This window comes from Taudactylus pleione, unplaced genomic scaffold (assembly GCF_031769625.1).
Source record: "Taudactylus pleione unplaced genomic scaffold, aTauple2 ptg000129l, whole genome shotgun sequence".
NCBI lineage: Eukaryota > Metazoa > Chordata > Amphibia > Anura > Myobatrachidae > Taudactylus > Taudactylus pleione.
Window position 1 is genome coordinate 1,114,251 of NW_028284531.1, and position 21,617 is coordinate 1,135,867.

The 21,617-nt window shown below is 41.1% G+C and overlaps 1 protein-coding gene across 1 annotated transcript in view; it reads right to left on the bottom strand.

Moving 5' to 3' along the window:
- DMXL2 (Dmx like 2) overlaps positions 1-21,617 on the bottom strand; it is a 178,916-nt gene that overhangs the window by 79,044 nt on the left and 78,255 nt on the right. Inside the window, exons 12-19 of the mRNA XM_088472781.1 lie at positions 19,376-20,057; positions 12,087-12,208; positions 9,484-9,573; positions 8,372-8,489; positions 6,232-6,351; positions 4,765-4,992; positions 2,768-4,450; positions 892-1,002 (exon numbers count right to left, since the gene is read on the bottom strand). Of these exons, the coding sequence (XP_088328907.1) occupies positions 892-1,002; positions 2,768-4,450; positions 4,765-4,992; positions 6,232-6,351; positions 8,372-8,489; positions 9,484-9,573; positions 12,087-12,208; positions 19,376-20,057 (3,154 nt within the window). The remainder of the gene's footprint in view (positions 1-891; positions 1,003-2,767; positions 4,451-4,764; positions 4,993-6,231; positions 6,352-8,371; positions 8,490-9,483; positions 9,574-12,086; positions 12,209-19,375; positions 20,058-21,617) is intronic.

A 21,617-nucleotide genomic window follows, 5' to 3' on the forward strand; every position in this document is an offset into this window, starting at 1 on the left:
GGCTCTCACCCGCGGCTTTTGCGCTGTGTATGACAATCTGACTGTATGGGTCTTAGCTGCTCCGGTATCCGGCAGACAGCTGCCACCTGTCTGCTGTGTTCTCCTTATCTCGCGCAACCCTGATGGTAATTGGTGCCAGAATCTCCGTTTCCAAGTCAGCTTCCAACGCGTTTCTACCCTACACGGGTCTTTTTCAAGGCATAGCTGACTTGGACACATCCCTTTCCTTTTATATTCCCACAGATTCGGTAAACAGATTCCCGGTACCCTATACAAAATACATCCTGCAGGGATATAAAAACCAAGATCTTCCTTCCTTTCGTAATGAATAGCCTGGATACTGCTAAACTTTAATTAAAACCACACCTGCATGCATATATATATATATATAAGCACTGCACTAGCGCTTTGATTCACCAAATATGCCTGATTTCTATAAACTGACCATCAAATTTAGACAAAAAGATTCAAAAACATGCTGAAAAGGGTAACTTTGTTATCATATAATACCTATACATACAAGATAAGAATTTATAGTAACTATATATGCAGTCTAAAATATGTGCCGATTTAATAAGGGAAAAACATATCATGTCGTACCTATACCTGACATCACAAGATATAATATCCACAATCATCATAATACCCAATCTATGTATGCCCATAAAAGATGATTACATGTGGTTCATGTAATCTTCTTTTATGGGTATACAAGAATCATTCTCTGACTGATCTGATGGATACATAATTCCTTTTCTTTTTTTTTTATGAACGCTATGATCTGATATATTGATATTACATTGTATTTGAACATCAAAAACACAGCGCTGTATGGTCTAACACGGTGGTTACACACCATCTACATATTGATTAACACAAATAAAACAGTACCTTGATGAAGCAGCTGAATTCGATACAATGGAGGGAGGGATGTTAGAAGACACGTGTGCAAACGCATGGCCAACAAGTACCTCAAGCCACATTCATCCAGATTGTCTCCCCCTGTAAAGAGTATATTAAATTGAGTACTAAAATACAATCATTATGCCATTATAACCTATGAGCTCAGAAGCAACTGACACTACTTTAACAACATACTTTCATTGCACAGTCCACATAAGGACCTGTATTTTGCAGTTAAGGTCTGGACCATACTGCATTGCCAACCAACAAAGTCTTTTAGTTGTACATTATGTTGCGTTGATCTGTCAGATAACAACATCACAGTCCAGGCTCACATCTGTTCTGCAAAGTGTAAACTTCTCTTTCATACTTTTAAAGACATTCAGGCAATAACAAATGGTTTAATTCAGGTTCAAGGTTTAAAGCTACATTTGTAGAATGTAACTTCCAAATAAATTATTTTATTTGTATTTGAGTTCAACATTGACTTGGGCATAGCTACATTCCACAGCTGGAAAGATTTCCTGTAATGTTAATAATTGGGACTATGAGGGAACTGGTCTTCATGAGAGACCCTTGGCAATGTAACTCATCTTCTGCAGTTAAAAGACTTTATAGAGAGATCAAGCTAATAAAGTGTACACACTATAGGATAAATTGCACCGATCCGATAAACGCTCCGATCCAACAGAGCAATTATCGAATAGGGGTGTGTGTGTGCATCTGTACGCACTGAGCAATTTTCTAACTCAGTGGGTTCTTTCTTCAGATCTCCTTTCTGCAGCACACCAGATCCCGCTCCGTCCCTTGCAGGAGCCTTTGAAGATGTTCATCGGCTAACGCTCCTGCATACACACTTTCCAAATATCGGTCCAATCAGCCAATTATCTGCTGATCAGCCCGATAACTGGATAGTGTTTACCTGGCTTAACTACAAAACTCTAGGGCTGCATCTACTTAATAATGAGGAGACCTTTAAACATAATTTTGAAATGAAATCTACTCACCAGTATTAGAAAAACCTGTGTAAGGGCACTCAGACCAAAGGGAAATAATAGAGACATCCTAAATATGTTTGCTGTCCAGTTGGTGGATGTACATGCTAGACCGTCCACACATTGAGGAAACAAATGCAAATAATACTTCTTGTTTTGTTAATTTCATTGTCTAACACATATTTGTTGTTGTGCTATTAGATTTGGATATTGGACAAACTCTCCGTTTTCATTTTACTTTTCATAGTTTATATCACATGGTGTTTTTTATGCTTTGTGTCTGCAGCCCCAGACATGGCTTCAGCTCCTAGCAGAATATACCCATTGTGCACTACACATATACTTCTTTTTGTGATTATTGTACACAAGTTTGCTCTCTTTCTGCAAACTTCCATCCTCTTTTACTTTGAGTATAAGATTATGGCAGGGGTAGGCAACCTGTGACACCGTTGTCGAACTACACAACCCAGGATGTCATGTAACAGTTTTGAGTAACGACATGCTAAAACTATGGCAGGGCATGCTGGTATGCGTTTTTCTACAGCAGCGAGAGTGCTACAGATTGTCAGTCTCTGGTTTACGGCATGTTACCATTTTTTTTATATTGAGACCATTCTGTTACAAGACTGTGTTAAACAATTTCAACATATTTTGTATCACCAGCTGAAGACACCTCTATTGTAGCTGGGATCTATCCTGGTGTATACTGTATTCTCCCTATATTTTTTTTAGTGGTTTTAAACATCTATTTGTCCAGATTTGTTTTTGAAACTGCTCGATAAATAATTGGTAGATACTCCTATATATTATTTTAATAAGCCCTTAATAAACACCATAATTTACAATCAAAATTGTGATATAGCTATTACCTGAGTAGTTGTTATCTCTGCTTTCCCCAAGTTCTGTGCTGGTTGTGGCCACTGTGTCAGCCAGAGCCACAAGAAACATCTGTTCTAACCGTGTCAGGCCAGGTAAACTGGAGCGCATGAGATGGCTTGAAAGTACGCTAGCATGCTCGCGACCAAAGTAGGTAGGCCCGTACTGGGACAGGTTGATCACTTTCGATCTCCGTTCTCTTTTTTCAGTTTCAAAACCAATAAAGTCATCAGTGGTCACATTTTGTACCTGAAACAAATCTGAATACTGATCATCTGCTGTATTATCAAAACTTAGTTTAGAAGTCTGGGATATTTTTGTAGTTTCTTCTGAAGCAGAATAGGCTGCATCCTGATCAGCGGAGAGCAGTGCATACAGTGGCAGCGGTGGGATGGAGTCGATTTCTGTGTACTCTCGCGTTCCATCTTTTCCAGTGATAATCATGTCTTTAGCAGTGCTGCCGCTTACGCTGATAGTCCGTGAGAGGTGGCGTTTTGGAGCAGCTTCATCTCCAACTTCTAAGTCTTTTACGACTGCGACTTCCCCTGCAATGCACTTCACTAAATGTGAAAGGATGGCTTTTGCTCTTCTAACTTTACCTAGGTCCATAAGTTCGAGCAACTGTGTTGGATGATACTGTGGAAGCGTTGGAGAAAGCACGTGGGCAGCCTCAAAAAGACCTCCATCTTGAATTACAGTTGGACTGCCAAAGACATCATCAACAATAGCAGCACCATCAATCACACTGGTTTTCTTAGAGATCATCTGAGTTTGAACAGAATCTGACTGTGCTGACTTGTCTTCAAAGGCTGAAGTTTCAGCATCACCGAACCTCAGATTGTGTTTCCACTGTGCATAGACATGCATTTCACAATCCATTCCAACCACTAAAATACCATCTCTAACCCAGGAGAGAGATACCGGCAGTGAAGGTGTCCCATCCACTGAAGACACCAAATCAATTGATCTGAGCAGTACCCATTTGGACTTTATGCCTTGCTTTATACTACCACCTAGTGGTAAAGTAATGACAGCTATTCCATCTTTGCTATTGGTCTGGTCAGTAACAATTCCGGACAATCGTCCATACATAAAAATATTAGAACCGACTCCAACAGTAAGTATGTGCGAGCCATCTTCTTTTGATACCCAATCTAAGTGTACTAAATGTTTAATATTGGGCATGAGATGTTTGTCTTTGTTTAAAAATACATCTGATTTAAAGTATACAAATAAATTGCTGTCTACGCTCACTTTAGCGTCAAGCATGCTCCCAACTCTTATCAAGTCATCAAGGTGAATGGTTTGTTCTAGGACCCATTCCGATCCTCCAGTGGATTCACATTCAAAGAGACATACATGCATAGAAAATTCTTTGGAGACGAAGCCATTATGCTGAATGGGCTGCTTGTATGCCACAGCAAGTCTTCCTGTGTAAGAGCAGCTTACTGCAACTGGTTTTCCTGCCACGTTGACGGAACTGGCGCTCTCATCGCGCCCTTCATTCATTAAAGACCATTCTTTCCAGCAATAGCTGTGCTGCTCCTCACTGCCTTCATTTTCTGGTAATGTTTGCACACTGCATCTCCAGAAGCGCACTCTGTTGTCGGAACATGTAGTAACCACTAGATATGGCGCAAGGCACACTGGGTAAATTGATGAGGAACTAAGATGACCTGTGGGGACAATATAAATGTCAAAACCTGGTCTTGCTTTTATCCAATTAATTAGAAGAAATATTTCCGCCATATGTATGTGTCATTTTAGCATATTGACATAAAGTTTGTTTATAAGGCAGTATAACAATTTCCAGCTTAGAATTATAAATTAACTGGTTTCTTTAGTAAATAAATGAGATTGTACAATGTATATCACCCTAAATAAAGCTGCCAGTTTTACTGACAAAAACAGAAGTTTTCCATCTATTCCAGGTTTCACAATTTACTAGAACATTCCTCTCTATCTCACCATATGTATTGTAGGGTCTCACCTGCAGAGGGTGTGGCTCTTATTACTTCTACACCGTTTGGGATATCCAGTGGATGGCTATACACTAGCTTGGAGCTCAGAATCAGTTTGCTGGCAGTCTGAAGATTAGCAATTGATGCAGAGCGTGTCATGGGGCTTGGGCCAGGAGAGGTTTCCGGGGATGACTCAGCCGTGGCTTGCCCAGGGATGGTAAGGAAGTTTGTAGATGAGGTTGTGTCTGTGGGCTTTGCTTTAAGAAAAACATTAAAACAATAATTTATAAGACCTGTTCAAAAAATATAACGTATATTTGCTTTGTTTTTAACTGTGTGCTCTGTGGTAGCTTTGGCACTCACACCCTCACTCAGCTGTGCAAAAACTTCCTGGAAAGTAAATAAATGAAACACTTATGCCAGAGGGACATTGGTAAAAGGGCAGAATGGGAGACTTAAAGCTCAAATCTTACTTTGGGGAGTTCATGTAACTCTTTAGTGATTTTGCAAAAAGTTACAAAACAAGTAAAAAAAAAAAAAAAAAAAAATCAAAAAAGGTTATTATTTCTAGTAATTTTTTTCAGCAAAATATATAAACTACAGTACTCAGATTTTTTCCCCTTATCTTACAATCTAGAATTGCATATTCTAGAAAAGAAAATGTGGGCATTGTTATAACATAAAAGGGGCAGCACAATGGTTAGCATTACTGCCTTAAGCCACGTATCCACTTGCAGATATAAATTAGCGATTGAACAATAACTACATCGTTATCGTTCAATCAGTCATTACTTGTGCATAAATCGGGCAGTCTAATGTCGGAAACGACCAGCAATGCGAGCTCCCTCTGGTCGTTTCCGACATCAATCATGGCCTGAACATGACGGTCAACCTGCCGATAACGACAGATTGGCCATGTTCAGGTATGAGGGAGGGTGTCTGCACTGAACGACATATCGTTCCGTGTAGGCACTACAGGGGATGAGGAACGACTGCACGAATACAATGTTGTAATCATACTGTCGTTCCACTATCTGCAAGGGTATAGCACTGAAGTCTTGGGTTTGATTCCCACCGTTCCCCTAACTGTGGATTTTTTATATTCTCCCTGTGCTCGCGTGGGTTTCCTCCGGGTGCTCTGGTTTCCTCCCACACTCCAAAAATATACTGGTAGATTAATTGGCTCCCAACAAAAATGAATGCTAGACTGTAAAGCTCCACAAGGGCAGGGACTGATGTGAATGGCCACATTTTCTCTGTAAAGTGCTGCAGAATATGTGTACGCTGTATAAATAACTGGCAATAAATAAATAAAAACACAGTTGTTGTAAAAGTTATTTCTGGCAAAACAAAAGCATTCTTGGTTACTAAAGTGTAAACAAGGGATAAGTATAAAATAGGTATGTCTAAGCAGGACAGGTCTGTCAGTGTTGTGTCGATAATGAGCTAGTACAGATAGATATACTAAACATGTTTGCCCCTAGTCAGATACATACCCACACAGGCCTGCACAGACTTCAAATGAAGATGCCACATGTTTAAGATTGAACGGTTTTGTGCATCTTTTTCTATTACAACAAGGAAAAACTTTTCGGAAAACGGAGGTGGCCGATAACCTGTTGATTATGAACAAAGGTTACTAAAGACCCACAAAAATGCAACAAAACTTACTGATGTTTTCAATCCAAAAATGTAATCAATGAACAAGAGCATCTGCTAAAGGACCTAGTCAGTCTGACATAGCAGTATAGCTGGGGTACTTCTTTAATAAAGTCACATAAAAGAGCTACCAATAATAAATAATAAATATAGAAGTTCCTGTAGCTTATATAAATTTAAATATACAAGATAGTAATGTAATCATGGATATAAACACTTTGTACACAAAAGGATTCATATGTTCCTTGCCCAGAGATCATTTACATTCTCATTAGATAAGCTTTAGCAGAAAATATATTCAGACAACAAATGAATAAAGCAGTGGTTCTCAAATTTGGTCCTCAGGACCCCACACAGGTCATGTTTTCCAGGTCACCCAGCAGGAGCACATGTGTACTCTTTACTTACTGACACATTTTAAAAGATCCACAGGAGGAGCTAATTGTTTCAGTTGTGATTCTGTGAGGAGACCTGGAAAATATACACCGTTTGGGGTCTTGAGGACAGAATTTGAGAACCTGTGGAATAAAGGATGGGAGCTATATTCACAATACAGACATTTGGGGCCTGATGCACAGTGAATATTTTGACATCATGCTTGAAATAGTCCTGTGCATGGGCAGAAATGTGGGGGCATCCATATGCAACTTGAACAACATGAATTACAGCTAATTGCTTCACACAGGAGCAATTTCATTTCACCACAGCCCCCTGTATCTCACAACAGCCTCCTGCTTCTCACTCCTGCCCCCTGCATTTCACCACAGCATCCTATATTTCACCACAGCCCCTTGCATCTCAACACAGGCCCCTGCTTCTCACTTCTGACACTGGTTCTTACCACAGAACCCTGCATCACACACAGGCCTCTGCATCTCACCACAACCCACTGCTTCTCACTACTGCCCCCTGCATCTAACCAGTGTCACCACAATCCCCCCTGCTGCTGCCCTGCAGCTGACTAGGGCCCAAGCCACTGTGATGTACTGGGAAGGGCAGGAGGATAATGGATGAGAGATTTGTATTGCAGTTACTGTAAGCATTATCAGCATGTCCCCAGGGCTGGAGCACCTGTGCATATTTCTGCACCCTCCGTGCGCACCATCCCCTGCTGCCGAACATGGCAATGAGCAATGTCCTCTTTGTACAATGTACCCTGTATTTCCAGTTCTTCCTGTTAAGCTTCCACGCCGCGGTGCCCCTGTCCGAGAACAGTGCTGACTTACATGAAGTGCCTCCTGTTCACCTAGGGCATGTTGCTGAATGGGAACATCATGCTGGAGAGGGAGCACTTCACGGTGGAGGTAGGGTAGCCGGAGTCGGTCTTCAGGATCAGTGTAGGGATGGTCTTCGGTTTCCGATGGTAACTAACCATCAATGTTTTTGTTTTGATGGTGTTTTTACCATTTTGTAGTGGCGGCCCGATGTTTGCCACCATCAAACGGAAATCATTTGATGGTGTTCCGATGGTTGTTTTTTTTTATTCCCAATAACTATACCTCCCATGGCTCCTTCCTGACTACTGAATCTGCATCAGGGCATCTTCATGGGTTCGTTGGAGGCTGTCTCTCACTCTCTGTCTGCCTCAGACATGACCCTGACCAGTCCCTTACTCCCTCCCGGTTCTAGGCTGCTGCTAAGCAACAGGGCACATTGCTGGCTCGGACTGGTTCTTGCAGAGAGCACAGCCCTTGCTCCTACAGCATTCATACAGTACAACAGTGTCACCCACACAGCACAACAGTTTTTTCGGTGACTTGCTTCAGTAAAATAGTCACTGCTTGGCTCCCTTTTGTCACAGATGAATGGTTCACCTAAATCTTCCTCGACCACTGCTGTATAGAATAGTGAAAACCCCATCAAAATCCGTCTAGTGGTTCAAGAGATTAGCCCGATCGAACAGACAGACCCCTAAACTGGGGACTTTATTTTTATATTATATCCATCTATCTATACTGATTCTAATTCTTCTGATACCTTGAGATGGTTGGAAGAAAACCTCTGTTTCCTTTACTTTCAATTCATCCTTATGTGGCTTGTATCCCAAAATGAAGTCTTCTTGAAACACATGAAGCAGCTGAGTTCGTGAGCCACACTAGAGAAAAAGGACATCTTGATTAATTAATGTTAGAGGACTGCAACATTTACAGCCTGAGGGCTTGAACAGTAACATCTGTGAGCTAAAGGCTTAGTTCCATTAAATCACGGAATGTATTTCTGGAATATATGTGGTTTACTACAATACTAAGAATTACTTTGCAACAGTGACATGCGGTGAGGTGAATGGCTGGGGTGGCACACATGGAGATGGGTCTGAGTGCTGGAAGCTTGTCTCACCCCCTACTCACTCTAACTCTCCCCTCACTACACTTAAACTAGTGTACACTGATTCTCTTACCTGCATCACTGTGTCTTCTCTTGCTGCTGCTGACTCCGCTCCAATTTCTAAACACTGCAGGGCACTGCCTGGTCACATGACACATCCAAGGTGTCCATCTGTGCTCAAGACACGCACCCATACTCCGAAGCATGCCTCTATTAGCTCTCTTTCTATGCAGCTTACTGCCCATGGTGTGGCCTGCCCCCAGCACTGCAAGCAGTGTCTGACTATATAGAAGCGAGGCTGAACCGCTGCTGCCTCATCTCCCTGAAGTTCCAAGGAGCTCCACAAAGCTGGTGAGTGTTAACTATAAAAATTATTACAATAAACAAAGAAGATGTTTATAAATTATAAATATCTTCTTTGTATTATTCTAATAATTTTTATATCAAATATCACGAGTATGACAGGGGAGGCTCTGCCAACCCTACCTACCCTGACTGCACCTCCCTGGCTTTGCAAGGGTATTTCAGAATTGCTATAAAAACGGATCTAATGTAATTAACTGCAATCCTAACCTTGTTTTCCTGTGTCCGTATTGCTCTACTTAAAATATAGTGAAAAATGTGAATTAAGCTACCGTCACCTACTTGTCGAAGATGAGTAATGGGCCAAAATATGTACGGTAGAATGCTACTCAAGATTAGTGGATAGAGAAAAACGATGTCAAAGAGAACAAGAAATAAATTCATAGAACAAAAACACATACCTTGCTAGTTATCGCGTCGAGCTCAATGATACAACCAGGGCGTGCAGTAGACTGCTGGCTGACGATATTAAACACTTCACCAATAAGTTTCTAAAAAAGGTTTGCAAGCATACAATTACCAACAGATCACTGAAAAGATGCCAAGTGTGGTACACTGCAGCAAAATGAATATAGGACTTTATTTTATGTGCCTGCCACGGTAAATAACTATATAAAAGCATAATAAGAATAATGTTGGGGTGTTATATTTTTTTAAAATAAACATTTATGTTGATCAAGTATTTGTAAAAAGCGAATTCAGGCTTCATTATATACAGCTCTGAGGCAAAGCTGATACAAAAAGCCACCTACAGACTGTTTCACCACTATAGGGGTCATTATAAGTTTTTTGCTCCATATGTGAAGTGAATTAAAACCACAGTAGAAGTGGTAACTTTTGGGAACATGTGGGGGATTTCTTTGAGATCCCGGTGGGATAAACTCAAAAGGGTCATTCCATGTCACGTACGAGACAAGGAAACTTGATAATTCAGCTCAACTCTATGTATTAAGAGCCTGTATTATTATTTTTTTAAGAAAACCTATGAGAAAGTGCTATATTTTAGCTTGCTTATATGTTGCAAACTCAAAAGATACACAGCTACAGATTTTTTTTTACAGTGTCAAGTATGGGACATTTCATGGAATGAACATATACAGCTTTAATCCATCAGAGAAACCACACTTTAGAATTGAAAAGGCCATTCTGATTTTCCCCCATTAACATTAAAGAAACCTCAGATCTTCATAAGTGGCAAGCCATTCTGCTCCCAAAAATGACCTGCCTTTGACATGCCTGTTGAAAATCTGTGTAGGCTTTTTTTTTTTTTTTCCCAATACGTGAATATCACAAAAAAGTCCAAGGGGTATATTTACTAAAGTTATGGTGCATACACACGGAACGATCGACAATGATAACAATATCGTTTTTCAATTCCCGGGTATGCTGGATGTTCGATATTGAACATCCAGCACACCATGAACCCACCACGATGGCCAACAACCTCCCTATAGTAACCTGGTCGATATCGACCAGGTTGGCCTGCAAGCACGGGCAATGGACGATATATCGTTATCGTCCATACATGCCTGCGCATCGCAGGTCGTTGGCCACCGAAAATGCATGATATGAACAATAACGATATGATTGATATAGTTATCGTTCATATCGTCCATTTTAATCGTACCGTGTGTACGCACCATTAGAGCTTTCAGATATGGTGATTCTACTTAACATTTAACTAGCACCTTCTAGAAGATGATAGCTACTGATTGGTTGCTTTGGGCAACATCTCCGCTTCTAAAAACTCTCACTTAAGTAAATATCCCCCCTAGACTCTGAGCAGACTGGCATAGGACTGGTTGACACTAAAGCGGCGGGGACCCCACACCTAATGCTACCTTGCTATATTGCCACCTGCACTGCCTGGAAGCCTTGTGCTAAATATTGGAAATTTCAGGGGGACCTCATGTTCTTTGTCTACCTGGTTCTTCGACTACCAGCCTAGGTATAAAGACTTTAGCCTAGTTTTCATTTTGGGGGGACCCCCACACTGTTGTTTTATTTTGAAAATCATAAAGCATGCACAGATCAATTGGATCTGTGAAGTACATGTAAACCACAAAGAGATTTTATTTTAGGATCACGAGGGGATAGAACTGATAGTGGGTTCTGTTTAGAAGGTAAAAACAACTTTTAGTGCTGTATTTTAGGCTTAGAATCCACATTCAATCCACGACAGATACTATACTATAGGTTTGCAAACCCCTACAAAGCGGATGTGTAACTATCCCCCGAGATGTGTAATCATGTAGTGATTAACTGTTTTCTTTCCTTCTTACATCTTGAAAACAATTTCTCACAATGGGCAGCAATCAATTCAGTGCAATGCTGAATAGCCCTGGAAGAGAGTTCCCAGAGCTATTCATTTCAGCGCGCTAAGTCGGAGAATGTCGGTTCACACGACTTAACCTGGGTGTTTAGTTTCGAGAACTGGCATTCTCCATCTAAAGTGCCGGCTGTGCATCTGTTAGCACCACGCTAAGCCGGGAAAACAGTCTTGCGGACGGCACTTATGTTGGATTATTGGAGAAGTCCTTTAGCCCACCCATACATCGCGTTGAATTGAATAGCTTCGGGAGCTCCCTCCCGGGGCTATTCATCATCGCTTTGAATTGAATCCCCCCCATTGTCTCTCTTACATTTGATCAGCTGAACTATCCAGATGTAAATTACAACATAAATTTCCTTCCTATTTTCCCTCTTAGGACTATTTGGAACAGCAAAATGTTTAAATATGTGACCTATTCAGTGTATTTTGTCCATACACACAACTGACAGCTCATAATGTAATGGTAGACAGTCTAAACAAAGTACTCTAGACTTTACCTATAAAATATTTTACATAATATAATATATTTCCACTGATGCAATATCTAATTTAATCCATCAGAAAAGACTAATTTATTGCAAGCCTTCATACAAAGAAAATAAATTCTATTAACAGTTTTAAACACTGTGTTACAATATTCTTAAGTCGTACCCAAAACTATAGAAGACTTACAGAAGACTCAGGATCAGATAGCTCATCCAGTAGCTTTCGTGCATCAACCACTGCTTGATACAGTCTTAAATTAGTCCCATCAGAGGCTACAAAGCAGGCACTAGCTGAATTACAGTATGTGCCTGAAAAATAAAATGTGTCAGAATAGTTTAAATGCACAAGTTTCACAAGCAAAATATTCTCCTACACAACAATTCCTTATAACAAATGACTGAACGATACGAGCAAGCTTTCCAATAGTGTTCAAGGGTAATTTCTGATTTTTTTTTTCTTACCCCAGACATCATTTTTCGCTTTTGATTGGTACATTTAAGAAAAAAAAAATGTATTTCTGATTTTAAGTGACTCAGGAGGGAGAATTAGAGGAATTTATCAGGCACCTCACGCAGGTCATAGCAGCAATCATCCCCCATCAGCCTTCTAAGTCTAAGCTGTCGCAGACACAGCGGGTCTCCAGACAAGCAGAGGGCTCTCCTGCTGCGAGCAAGAATGCAGTGGCTAATTTATGCACTTCCAGATAACAGTGTTTAAACGGTTTTAAACGGTCTGACATGCTTTTCTATAACCACCACCCGTTACCTCCCCCAAACACGGATTCACTATTCAATCACTGCGCGTGCGTAGTGCAGCTTACATGCGTGCACAATAGCAAAAAAATCATCACTCAATCTACGTAAAAAACGGCATTGCGTCCATCTCTGAATCAGGCCCACTGTTTAAACACACAAATCACAATGTGCTTGGGTGTGTTCAGCATTTTTATAATGGAGTTTATGATGCTTACATTGCATGTGGTATGTTTTGGCCAATAGGCATTCATAAGGAAGTGCTTGACGATTTTTATTCGGATTTATAGGCGATTTTTTGTTTGAAGTGGACATCCAAAAAAGTTCACACCGTTAAAAAATTGACCCACATCGAAGTCTGTTTTGAAATCCCCCCCCCCAAAAAAACAAAAAAACAAGTAAATATGCGATTTGGCCAGTCGATTTTATGTTGATTTAAATCTACTTGGAAATTGACTACAAAACCCACCTTTAGTAATATACCCCTATATCTTTCCTAAACACTCTTGACAATTTTATTCCATAAGTGATAGTTCTCTCACAATATAATATATGGGAATGTGGCCTAATAAGGTAGGTAACAGTAAAGTGTGAAGGAATCGGTATGAAATACTGATGACTGAATAGCCGCCGGTTCTCATACCGACGCTGGAAGCCAGACAAGAGGACATCCCAACAGGGGCACGTAAGTAGCTAATCCTCCCCAGTGGAGTATGGTGTAAATGGGGGAGCAAACAGAACATTAAAGTCAGAAGGCAGACTGAACTTTAAATTGCTCATAGCCTGTACAAAGTGACAGTACAAAACTATGTCTTACAGTACTAAAGACAAGCAAATAAAAGTTTGTGGTTAAAGTGCATTTGAATTATATTATGTTTTAAAATCATTATGACACTGCAATGTGAGGCAAATCAGTTCTTTAGCTAGTATATGCATTGTTATAAAGTTAGTAAAGTGGAGATAAAGACACCGGCATCTCAAGTTCAACCTTTCAAAAGTTCTAATTGTGGTGATCTAGTGTTTCCCAAACTCATTCCTCAGGAAGCACTAACAGTGCATGGTTTCCATTTTTCCGAGTTGGTGCACAGGTGGATCCATTACTGGCTGACATATTGTAAAAGATAATATATGGGCATGTGGCCTAATAAGGTAGGTAACAGTAAAGTGTGAAGGAATCTGTATGAAATTACGATGGCTGAATAGCAGTCGGTTCTCATACAGACGCTGGAAACCCGAAGGGAGGACATCCCGACGGGCACATAAGTAGCTAATCCTCCCCTCTCCCCCTAACCCTCCCTTAGGGGTGCCTAACCCTAACCCCCGGTTGTGCGTAACCCTAAACCTAACCCTCCCCAGGGGGGTGCCTAACCCTAACTCCCCCTTCCCCTAGCCTAACCCCAAGTCTAACATGCATCACTTTCCAAAAATATTAAACTTGTAAACTTTGTAAAAGGTCAAACTGACTCTCCTACACAATTGTTCAGCTGAAGCACTCTACTGCACCCACCGCCAAGCGACCACTAATCTAGCAGAATACCCTTTCACACTGTAAGGAGGTTTTCCTGACCCCATATAAACATGCCGAATCACAGAGATCATCCATCTAGCTAAAGTCTGTTGTGACCCAGGCCAATTGCTCTTGCAGACATAATCCCTCTTTCTCAATAATGGATTCCAAAATAGTACTGGAATTGCAATGTCCTGATTTTAAAACCACCTTAAGAGGATAATAAGTTTTAGTCTAGAGAATGGCACTATCCTCATGAAAAAAAAAATAGGAAGACCTGCAAGATGGTTTCCAATTCGGATAATCTCCAGGCACTGGAAATGGCAAAGAATATTCAATGTGTGAGAAACTGATATGTACTTTATCAAGTGAAATATGAACCTTTTAAGGACTCAAGCAAGATAATGGAAAGCAGCACGAAACTTCCTATTCTTACACCAATAAACATAAGTGCTCTACTCTATGATAATTCTTAATCTGCATACACACTAGACACTGTGTGTATGCAGCGACATCGTCAGCAGCGTGCCCGGCAGGGGTGCTGGCATATCGGTCAGCGACGAACAACGGCGGCTGGGGTGGGAGCAACATGGCAACGCTCACGATATCCCCAGATTGGGCTGCATGTACAGCCGACTGGGGATATTGTTAACGACCCACGGGAGCGCACATCGTTGGTCGTTCGGAACATACACACCAGACTATATGAACAATATATCTTTGAACGATATAGTTATCGTTCAGTTTTATCGTCTAGTGTGTATGCCCCATTAGGAAGCTCTCAGCAAAGTTTCTACCACTCTAGAAGAGAACCACTCTGTTCGTAAGAATCATAGCTTCATCAGCATCTGACATAGAAAAAGAAGAATGTCTCTGTACAACAGCCATTGTAGCCAGTTTGGGGCTACAAATACAGAATTGCTCCATCTTGCACTTCAACCAGGATGTCATGTAATATTCTGGCTAATCCCATCTCCTCACAATCTGGTGGAGGATATCTGGATGGAGACACAACTTTCTGGGATACAGGTAATGAATGCTGAGGTAATCAGCCTCCTAGTTATCTACCACTAGTAAAAACATAGCATAAACTGCTGGAACATTTTATTCTGCCCATCGGATGATCCAGGTGTTTTTTTTTCCATTGCAAGGAAGCTGTTTTTGCCTCCCTGATGCTTTATGCACACAACTGCAATATTGTTTTCCCAGCAACATCAGATGTCCTTGACATAGAGAGTTTAGCCTCACTTTTAATTCTAGGACATTGAGTGGAATCTTGGCTTCCATTGGCTACCAAAGAACTTGAAACTGGCACTGTAGGGTGACAGTTCCCAACAATGAAAGCTGGCATCCTCCTCACAATTGTCCAATGCAAAAAAAAACTTCTTCTGTTAAGAATGTCATCTAGGAGCCACAAATGAAGTGACTGGCACACTCTTAAGCTGGGTTCACACTAGACGACCCGGCAATCTTACCGATGGTTGGGTCGATTTGCCTGTGCCCTGGACTATGCAAGATTGCTGGTACACATTAGAAGATTTAATAAACGATGGAACAATGTGTATTTCTGTCCTTCATTAATATGCACTGCACCGCATGTGATATCTTCAGATATGCTTGCACTGGAGGCAGATCTGAAGATGCGATGAACAACACAGGAGCGCTCTACAGTGCGTATACACTGGACGATTTGTCTCAAAACGACAAATCATCAAATATATCGCCTAGTGTGTACCCAGCTTTAGAGATCAAATGATGTGTGGTCTAGGCAAATGATGGTGCAAATTGTTTGATCTAGAAAGCTCTCATATCACTATACAAATGGCATGGTCTATCTGGTTACCTTGAAGGAACAGTCTACTATGTAGTGTCCAAACAGCAGACCCGAAAAGACAAGTCTCTAGGTTAGATATCAAATTGGATATCTGGTAGTTGATGGTCTAATCTGTGCTCTGTCTTGGAAGTGCATCTTGTAACATCATGTAGAGAAGGAATAATCCTCACTCCTGAATCTCAGAAGAACAGCCATGACAGCCAATAATCTTCATAAAGCACCTGTGGAGCTATCACCAAACCAAATGGCAGAGCCCTAAACTCCTCACTTCCCTGCATGTATAGTGCCTGCCACACTATCTCTACTGAATCATCCACCCTATGTAATTTGGCAGAGCCTGCATTAAAACATAAGGAATCAGCAATGTCTGATTCCTCTCTCTTCATGAAAGGGGCACTCAAATTAGAGCTACTGCAGCACAAAACTCTGAAGTCTACCAGACCCAGCCAGTGATGAGTTCAGAATCCTCTCTAAAGATGAGGAAACTTCAACAAACACTTGAACCATCTTTGCCAGGTACTGATCCCAAAACAGTTCATCTAGATGCATCATTCCCTGAGTTTTCGGGAAAAAAAAAAAAAAAAAAGTTACTGATGAAGGACCAGTCCGACCAAGAATTACTCCCTTTGATATGCTGGGCATACACTGTACAATTATCTGTCAGAATCTGGCTAGTTTGAATGAAAACCTGGTAATGTATGGGAGCAAATGACAATCGACCATATGGTCCCAAACACTGAAAAGTGACAAAAACGAATGTTCAAATTGATTAAATTCGTTTGATTTAACTAATCTGTCTGAACCATTTTTGTCTTGTGAGCAAATGGTCAATTTTCATTTGCTCCCACACATTACCACATTTTCATTCCAACCAGCCAGATTGAACAGATGTCTGATAGATAATTGTATAGTGTATGCCCAGCATTAGACAGATATAAGAGGAGAAAAAGACTGATGCAGAGTATACAATGTGAAAACGTGAACACACAGACACAGCAGTAAAATATAAAGAGAATCAAAATGTTGCACTATGCAATCCAACCTCAGCTCCAGAAAAACTACCCTACAGCTGGGGATGCAGCTGTAGGGTAGTCTTTTTTACTTGTGCTTAAGTCCAAGTACCAAAACCTGTCAAAGATGACACTATGCTTTTATGAGGTTTACACTGCTCCCCATGGTACAGCATGCCGTCAATTACCCCCACACCAGTAAGGTCCAACCTATGCTCACTGTGGGAACACTGACAGACACTGACAAATATAATGCCCCCTGTCTCACAAGCAGGCCTTTGAGCTCTGATCCTCAGTAGATAACCACGGCTTAAGTAAAATCACCCTCACTTGGTGAGAGGTTACTTACCTAGCCACATCCTAGTGATTGGTTAAAAGCTACTTCACTGGGAGTTACTTACATAGCCACTCTCTCGGAACACGGTTCGATGGCGCAGTTGCAGTTCAAGGCGCCGGTCACTAACCAAATGTCTACCAGTGGTAAAAACCCAAGTCGCAAGCAGTTAGGTTAAAGAATAATGTATCATCAGCCTTTTCTTGTTCTCAGACAGTACAGTGAGACAGAGTACAAACAGCCACAACAGCGGGACTGGGAGTTGTGGAGTTTAATTCTATTTAAAATGATAAATTGTTGATACAATGTTGAGATAAGCACCATGTCCTGTGGGCACTCTATAAACAACAAAAACTGACTTATCTGATTGATTGTAATACAGAAAAATTAGGAGCATAAAACATATTAAATATTGTAAAGTCCTTTTCTAACCTATGGCCCAGTGATCCCCCAAGTGAATGAAAGAGGATTTCTAAGTGAACCCCCGAAAATAGCAATGAGATACAGTACATGGATCAAACATCACCTCTAAACACTATATTTACAGATAATACTTCATATGGTAACGAATTCCACAGCTTAAAACAACTTCACAGTAAAGCAACCACTATATACATAGTTAAACAAGTTTTTTTCTAAATAGAATGGATGACCTTTATCCTATGTAGGGTCCATGGCACAAAACGTTTGTTAGATAAATCTTTGTATAGCCCTTGAACATGTGGTAAGCACTTGTTGAGAGTCAAGAGGAAGTGTACAGACATGTTTTAATAACACAATGAAAAAGTTTTTTTTTTTTAGTCTAGCACCATTAACAAATTATATTTTATATATATCTACAGAAATTGTAAGCAATGATATACAAGTCTGGTTTTATCCATAACATAAATAACATTTTCTATTTTCCACGGATGGAAAGGCTATTAAAAAAAATAGCAAGGAATAACACACTTGAACGAAAAATGTAAGAAAATGAGTAATGCCGGCTACACACTGGAGAGATATATCTGTAGATGATGGTCGTTCATACACACTGAACGACCATCATCTATCCGGCAGCCGCAGGTCCAGCTGGCAGGAAGGTCGGGGGCGTGTCCACTGCCCGCTGCTGCTGCCGCTTCATGCAGCACAGCCACTGCGATATGTCTGTGAACGACATTGTTCACAGACATATCACTGGTGCACACTGGCCGATGGGAACCAGATATATTAGCCGATCAATTGATCATCCAATATATCGGCCAGCTTAACATAACTATTGAGATAAAAAATTTTTTTTAAAGAATTTACTAACTACAATATAGGATTACAGTTATCTTTTCAATCCTCTGAAATTACATGACAGCGTGAAGGCTTCAGCCTTCCATTGCTCCTATATCTACTACTACAGATGTGTCCTCATACTTCTAGCTTCAATACAGCACGTGGTGTGAGATGCCTGATGCGACTGAGTCGCCTGGTCCTGTGCAACTCTGCTAGCGCTGAGTGTCTTTATTACATCTTTTTTTTTCTGAAAATGCGTCCATGTCGCAATGCAATGTACTAGGACACATCAGGAGATTGTGCTGATTAATTTGATATGTAAGACTTTTACATCTGTGTGCGACTGAGGCTGCATAGTACATTGCGACCAAAGATGCATTTCGCCGCTAGCAGAGTAGCAGGGGACCTGGCACACCAAGAGGGGCTGTTTGGCATGACTGCAGCAATGATGTATGAGTACACATCTGTATATTAGTGTTGCTTATGCCTGTCCTTTTGAAATCTCTATTCACAGGAAAAAGATGTCTACAGGTGCATACCCAACCCTGATGTGCATATGGGTGGAGTGCATCAATGGACTATCCAAATCTGTAGGGGGACACAATGGATTGGGGAACAACTGTGCTGATAGTTAGAGAATGCTATATTTTACCTTATTTTGACCGATAGACATACAAACCTAAACTAAATTTTGAGGTAATGCTTTAAATATCTAAAGTTCTGCAAGGAGACATTAAAAATGTTTAAAGAAATCAAATTAGTTTGAGGCACTCACCTAAACAATAGCTTGGTATAAGAGTTGGAAGCCAGGCCACATTACAGAAGGCAGAGGTGCGAAGAGAGTTGATACGGGCTAGTTCTGAAACTCCCCCACTGTACGATAGGGGTCCAATTGGATCCACTCTCCATAAAATTAGCTCACTATAAATTGCATTCGGGTCATGGAACGTCTGTGTTGCTGCATTTCTAAAATGTTGCCTTGGAAAACATTTCATATTTTTCATGGGATCCATTAATTTACCATTCTCCATTTCCCACGGATTGTCATCAGAGTCCGGAGTCATCAGTACATTATGGTGAGAGGAGGTTAGCAGCAAAGGCAGTACAGAGTGACAAGCCAAATCATTTAGGTGGAATCTGTGGCCACAATAACGAAACTTATGTGACACAGTGAGCACGGATGAAAAGGCAGACTTATCGGCAAAAGTAACAGCCCACTGATTCAACGACCCATCAATATGCTTGGAAACCATCATCACCGTAGAAACCATACCAGTTCCTTCTAGAAGAGCTTTCGAAGTAGAAACTGTTGCATCTCCAGCCATAATCATCTGCTCCAGGAGACCAATAGCATCTTCCTTGGCGGAGGTAGTGCAAGCATACATCATTATATTTTTGCTAAGTGAGCTGGCGTCTCCAGATGGAAAAGCAACTGGAATCCGAGAAGAAAAGGAAACCTTAAAAACAACAAAAATATAGCTAATTAATAGCCTGGCTTTAAAAAAAATAAATAAAAAAATATTATTTTGTACTCACCGCAAAATCAAATCCTCTGAGTCCATCTGGGGGACACCACAGAATGTGGGTTTAGAGGGGAGGCTGAGCAGTAAGCAATAAATATTTAAACTATTGGAGCTGAAATTCCTCTTCCCCTCCTCCAGCTATCCAATTATTGAGCTAACAAAGCCTAAAGGAGAATGCAAAGTGCAACAAGAGCAAACACAACAAACAACCAACCAGGGAGGGAGCACAGTGTCCCCCAGATAGACTGAGATTAATATATTATACTGAGAGTACAAAACCGTATCTTTCCTCTCATCTGGGGGATACTGCAGACTGTAGAACAGCCCAAAGCAAGCATCAAGAGAAGGGGTTACGCACTGGAGGAGCCAAGTGTAAAATTTAATCCAAAACTAACGTCTTTTGTGACAAATGAGTGGAAGCTATACAATTTTGTGAATGTGTGCACTGAGGACCAAGTAGCCTCCTTGCACAGTTGTTCAACTGTGGCACCCTGCCGCGCTTCCCAAAAACCACTTACAGCCAAAGTAGAATGAGCCTGGTTAGAGTAAGGCACAGGCTCACTCAAAGAAACATTAACTTGCTTAGTAACAGAAATAATCCAGTAAGCCACGGATTGCTTGGAGGCAGACCAGCCCCGTATGTGAGCATCATAGAGGACCAAGGGATTGCTCAACATCCGAACTGACACAGTCCAGTTTACATAAACCCTCATCGCCCAGACAAAATCCAAAAAGTGGAGAGGTTATCTGAATCAGGAGGACAAAAAGCTGGCAACATGATTAACTGATTCAGGTGAACCAGGAAACACCTTGGGTTGGAAAGACAGCCACGTACTGAACACTGCCCAGTCAGAGTGGAAAATCAGAAGTGGAGAACTAGTCAAAAGCGCTGAAAGTTCCAAGTAAGCCATTTCAGGTCAACCGACTCCAGAAGGTGGAAAAGGACCGAATTGAAGTTCCAATGTGGAACAGGCAGAACATATGGCGGCTTACATACAGTAGCCTCTGCATTAACATTTGAACATCCAAAAGAGAGGACAGGCACTTCTGAAACAGAGCTGACAAGGCCAGCTTATGAAGCTGAAGCATAGCTGCATAAAACCTCTTAGACTTTAAACTATTGGTCTCAAGTGCCACACTGACAAAACGAGCGAAGCAAATCGGAATATAGAAACAACCCTTGACCTAGCAGAGTCAGAGGGTTCACATACCACACCCTCCATGGCCAGTCAGGTACAATGAGGACAACGTGGGCCTTCCTCTTCATGTGACAGATCACATTTCAGCATGGAGAAAGGTGGGAATAAGTAACCCAGACGAAAGGACCACCTGTCATTCATAGCATCCACAAGGGCCGTCTGAGGATCCCTGGATTGCGCACCATAACATGGCAGCTTCTTGTTCAATTTGGGCACCATGAGGTAGATGCCTGGAAGAGCCCAGAACTCCATAAGCAGGTTGAACTTGTCCTGGTGCAATGCCCACTATCCTAAA